The 5727-nt window shown below is 47.0% G+C and overlaps 2 protein-coding genes across 3 annotated transcripts in view; one reads left to right on the top strand and one right to left on the bottom strand.

Moving 5' to 3' along the window:
• Positions 1–5727, bottom strand: part of filip1l (filamin A interacting protein 1-like) — a 98336-nt gene that overhangs the window by 65036 nt on the left and 27573 nt on the right. The gene's annotated exons all lie outside the window — the stretch shown is intronic.
• The window catches only part of LOC130237062 (lysyl oxidase homolog 4), a 36031-nt gene continuing 30385 nt past the window's right edge, over positions 82–5727 (top strand). Inside the window, exons 1-3 of one of the 2 annotated variants that reach the window (XM_056467865.1) lie at positions 82–165; positions 1779–2042; positions 2905–3464. In XM_056467865.1, coding sequence (XP_056323840.1) covers positions 1796–2042; positions 2905–3464 — 807 coding nt within the window. In that variant the 5' untranslated portion in view covers positions 82–165; positions 1779–1795. The remainder of the gene's footprint in view (positions 166–1778; positions 2043–2904; positions 3465–5727) is intronic. The other variant, XM_056467866.1, reaches the window with a different exon arrangement.

Here is a 5727-nt window from a genome sequence, read left to right as displayed (position 1 = left end):
GAGAGAGAGAGAGAGAGAGAGAGAGAAAGAGAGAAAGAGAGAGAGTGAGAGAGTGAGAGTGTGTGTGAGTAAAAGACAGAAGCTGAGTTGTTTGTCAGAGCTGAACTCTCTCTCTCCGCTTCACTCTCTCTCAGTCTTTCTCCTGCTCTCGTCCTCCGTCTACAGGTGAGTGCACAGATGATCATCTATATCTTATTCAGATTCTTCATCAGCTCTTCATCTGGTTCTCTGTGTGTGTCTGAATTATTTAAAGAGTGTCTCTCTGTCAGCTTTAATCAGATTTTCTGGCATGATTAGTAATGGAATATTCATGTTTTCTGGTGTCTTCTCGAGGGACAGTTCATCCAAAAATATAAATATGTCAATCATTTACTCACACTAACGTGGCTCCAGCCTTTCCTGAGTTTCACTTTTCTGTTGAACTCTAAATAAGATATTTTGTAGAATGTTGGACACTATTGACTTCTATAATAGAAAACAGATAGAAATATGGAAGTCAGTGGTTACGGGCTCTCCTCTCCTTCAGAATATCTTCATTTGTGTTCAACTGAATAAAGAAACTCATCAACAAATACAGCATGAGGGAATGAAGACTTTATTTATATTTGTGGGTGATCTGTCCCTTTAAACCCTACTCAAATCAAGATTAAGAGAGGCAGACACGATCATTCTCTCATGATTTACTCTCCATCATGTCAAATCTCCTCAAATTTCCTACTTCTGCTGAACACAAAAGAAGAGAGTTTGAAGAATGATGGAAACTGGTAACCATCGACTTCCACAGCATGTGTTTATAATGCATTATACTGACATGAAAACAGGGATTTGGGTGATATCAGTGATCAAAATATCTTCTAAATCAGGATTTTTGGCTGAACTGTGACCTTTAGCGTTAAAGCTGCAGTTTCCAGTCAGTTAATTATATGTGTTGGAGTGGAATGTGTGTGTGTGTGTGTGTGTGCGTGTGTGTGTGTGTGTGTGTGTGTGTGTGTGTGTGTGTGTGTGTGTGTGTGTGTGTGGTTTATTCGCCTGTGGTTGTGTTTGGGTTGCTTCAGTTGTGTAGACCTTTAACACACACACACACACACACACACACACACACACACACACACACAGCTGTAAATGTGATGATGAGAGCCTGACAGACCGCTGGAATATTCACACTTTCAGATCAAACAGGCTGATTCTGGATCAGTTTGGGTCACTCTAAAGAGCTCCTATTATGCAAACTCAACCAGTGTGAGCTGTTTGGACAGAGTGTGTGTAGTACAGTGTGTCCACAGTCATATAAACACAAGATATGTATATTTTTAAATCTCCTAAAATTAAATCAGGATCTCAATGCTAGTGATTTTGAGGCCGACCGCACTGTGATGCAGCAGGGTGGTTTCCCCGCCCACTGATATTGATTGACAGGTGGGTATTTACATGTCTATTAATGCATATAATCATGTCCACAAGAGAGGATTTGCTAAGAGACGGTGATGACAGATCTGTTCAGCGCTCTGTGATCAGCTGCAGGTTGAGAAGGAGATTTACAGGTTTATAACACCTGAGCACGATTTAATAAAGAGACTACAGTAAAGCTGATGTGTGTGAATCCATTTAGAATTCATGAAGGACTTTGCACAGGAGACACAACAGACTTATTTTACATCTTGTACACTGCAAACACTGCATCTGGTGCATAGAGGTCCTGTTTCTATTCCGAACATCTAATCGGTTTACATCAGGAGGTGTTTTAGACAGGCAGTAATGTGTGGCCGTCTCTCATCCAGTCACTCTGCAGGTAAAGATGTTCCTCCATCTGCTGCTGCTGCTGCTGCTGTCTCCGCTGGCGCTCGCTGATCCCGGGTTCCAGGTGCGTCTGGTGGGCGGCCGGAGCCAGCTGGAGGGCCGCGTGGAGGTGCTGTATAACGGAGCCTGGGGGACGGTGTGTGACGATGAGGTCAACATTAAACTAGCTGATGTGGTGTGTCGAGAGCTGGGCTTCGCTCGCGGGCTGACCTGGGCTCACAGCGCTAAGTTCGGCGAGGGGCGAGGTAAGATGGAGAAATCCATGTCCGTACTGATTAATGATGGATGAGACTGAGAATGATGTAACTCATCAGAATGAACAGCGCTTTACACCGGCCACACTCACTAGGCTTAATCAAACTAGAGATTTCCCTTGAGTGCGGTTGGTTTGGGCAGGTGAGAACGCAGCAGTCACTCTCCAGGAGCCTTATAAGCGAACCAAACAAGCCTACCGAGACCTGCTGGAAGAGGCGATCTCTGTACACTTTCTAGTGAACACTGGAGAGGTTTGATCATCTAATAAAAAACAAACATCAGTGAAGTCAAACACACCCAACCTCAAAGAGTGCTGTGCATTTCAGACACTTATAGACTGCTTGAGTCCGCTGAGCTGTGTAATACCGGATGAGGGCCGGTATTTGTTGATAATGTTTGTGTTCCATTCAGTAGGGCTTATCCCTGTGCCCTTATTGTCTTCAAGTGAGAGTGATGGCTTTGAAGGGATTAGGGCACAGAGGAGAGCTCGTCTGATTAGAACAGAGTCTGAAAATTAACCAAAACCACAGGCAAATGCTACTATGAGCAGAGGCGGAGCCAGAGCCACCATAGACACAATAACATGGCTATTTAGGGTCAGTTCCAGCCCCCCCTTCACTTTTACACCCCCCACCCCATACTGTCGGCCCCTTACACCCCTCTGAAAACTATCTGCCTCCGCCACTGACTATGTCTCATGCATTGGTCTTGGTCCAACTGAAAGAACCGGACCGCAGGTGTGAATGCACCCTAGAATCGATCTGAAATGAGCTTAATAATGCCGCTGCCGAGTTCTTCTGAGAATCTTCTGCTTGTGTTGAGCTGCAGTGACTCTGACTCTGCTCTCCACAGGCCCGATCTGGCTGGATAACGTCAGGTGTTCGGGTTCGGAGAGCTCCCTGTCGGAGTGCCGCTCTAACGGATGGGGTGTGAGCGACTGCACTCACTCTGAGGATCTGGGTGTGGTCTGTAGTCCGGATCGGCCCAATCAGGGCCACATGCCGCGGTACCATGAGCCGGTCCCACCAGCACCTCCGCAGACCCACAGCACTCCTCCGTCCAGCAGCTGGAGTCGCCAGCGCGGACACGAGATCGCCCTCCACCGCGGCAGCCAAGGCCCGGCTGCCCCGCACCTGCACGGACACCGCATTCAGCTGCGCAGGAACGGGCTGGAGAGCGGTGCCGCTACCACCCGCGGCCGGGAGAACGGGCTGCCCCGTGGACACCAGCTGCCGGAGTTCCTGCGCAACAGAGCCGCCTACAGGAGGACTCCGGAGGAGCCGACCAGCCGGACCACACGCTACCCAACCCGGCCCACCGCCCCACAGCCACTGCACAGCCCTCAGAACCTGCAGAACCAGGAGACCCAGAGCAACAGGGCAGACCTGGACTTCACCAACACTTACGAGCAGGTGACGCTTCACACAGAGCATCAGAAATACTGTTCAGTTTGGGGAAATATTATTATTACACGTCAACACAAAGCAGATCAGGCATGGTGGAGCAGCCACAGTGGGTTATTGTCATAAGTGCATTATCCTCTAATAACTCAACAGCACACTGTGTATTATTCCAACACAATCTCACCGCAATTCAGAACTTTTTGATTCAGTGGCTAATTCGTACGATTTGCTCATACCCCAATGATGGTTGGTTTGGGTTTAGGGGTGGGGTTAGGTGCCACGCCTCCTTTTTAAAATCGTATAATTTCATACGACTGAACTCGAATTCGCCACTAAACTGACAAAACGTAAAATACTTTGGTTTTCTCGTGAGATCGGGCTGATTATTCCAGTAATGCTCCTGTTCCCACAGCTAAAGCCAGTGTTCAGGAGCAGAACTGTAGCATGCGTGTAAAACAGAGGGAGAACTGTGCATACGCTGCTTCACACGCTAAGGTGGTGATCTATTAAAAGCTAACTCTGGCAGAGGAATATGCACAGCTATGAGTAAAGCAAACAGCAGAACTTTAATATTAATTAAACTGAACCACTTTAAATCATCACATGAGCCAAAATCCTTCATTCAGTCAGGTGTGTGTCCTCCTCAAACTGCTCCTGTGTGTAGCTCTAGTGTCCTCCACATCTCCTCCAAAGCCTTCTGTTGTGTTCTGATGGGATTTCTGCACTGTAACAAATAACTTGAGTTAACTTAAAGTTTTAAAGCAACCGGCTGCAGAGAAATGCTGAGTTTATTAAGCTTCAGCAGTTGAAGTTGTGCCGAATTATTCTGTAAATTATGCTTGACTTAAACCAGCCTTTTCTGTCAACTTAAAATAATAATTCGGCACAACTTCAACCGCTGAAGCTTAATAAACTCAGCATTTCTCTGCAGCCGGTTGCTTTAAAACTTTAAGTTAACTCAAGTTTTTCTGTTTTACAGTGTGACTGATGTGCAGGGTTCATATTAACTGTGAGTTTTAGTAGTCTACGATTAAACCGAGCCAATACAAACACACCAATAGAGGTATGACTGAGAACGGCTTCATGTTTGGTGTGACGTCAGCGTTAGGCTGTTAATAGCTGAAATATTAACCAATTAGACCAATTAGATTAACCAATCGGTGCTGCAGATCTGTCTGAAGTGCTGACCCAGTCTGAACCCGCTATAACCCGTCTGCAGTGTACGGTCAGACCTTCAGCATTAACACTGTGAACCGCAGCGTTCGCTGTCGTCTGATGATTGACAGCCGTCTCTGGAGGATCCTGATTGGCTGTTTCAGTTTTCCTGTCTGAGAGCCGGATTACAGGCCGATGTAAAGCCGTGGCCACAAACACAGCCTATCACTGCGCTCCAGTATCAGACCACAGACGCTCCGACAACACCAGCTCCAGAGAGAGCCGGCTCAGGGAATCACATGACAGGAGAGTCTCCAGCTGTTTATATCCGCCTGCTTCATCTGCAGGATGTCCTGTACTGCATAATAGATGCTTAAAGGAAAGAAGAAGTGCATGATCCTGGACCAACAGCGGAGATGACAACAACCTTTCATTCATTCATTTCCCTTCAGTTTAGTCTCTCTTTCAGAGCCCGCCACAACTATTCCAGCATGTTTAACACAGCAGGTGCAACCCAGTACTGGGAAACACCCATACATACTCATTCACACACACTCATACACTACTGTCAGTTTAGTTGATCAGTTCCCCTATAGCGCATGTGTTTGGACTGTGGGGGAAACCGGAGCACCCGGAGGAAACCCACACCAACACGGGGAGAACATGCAAACTCCACACAGAAACACCAACTGACCCAGCCGAGACTCGAACCAGCGACCTTCTTACTGTGAGGCCAACTAATGTTTTATGCAGTATTTTGTAGATTAATTCACATCTTTGAATGGTGAAGCTCAAAAACTAATATAACGAACACGCACACACACACACACACACACACACACACACACACACACACACACACGCACACACACACACACACACACACACACACACACACACACGCACACACACACACACACACAGACACATACACACACACACACACACATACACACACACACACACACACACATACATACACACGCACACACACACACACACACACTCGCGCACACACACACACACACACACACACACGCACGCACGCACGCACACATACACACACAGACACACACACACACACACACACACACACACACACACACACACACACACA

Source organism: Danio aesculapii, chromosome 11 (assembly GCF_903798145.1).
Source record: "Danio aesculapii chromosome 11, fDanAes4.1, whole genome shotgun sequence".
NCBI lineage: Eukaryota > Metazoa > Chordata > Actinopteri > Cypriniformes > Danionidae > Danio > Danio aesculapii.
Note: the sequence above shows the minus strand (reverse complement) of the source record. Positions and strands in the feature narration are given on the sequence as shown.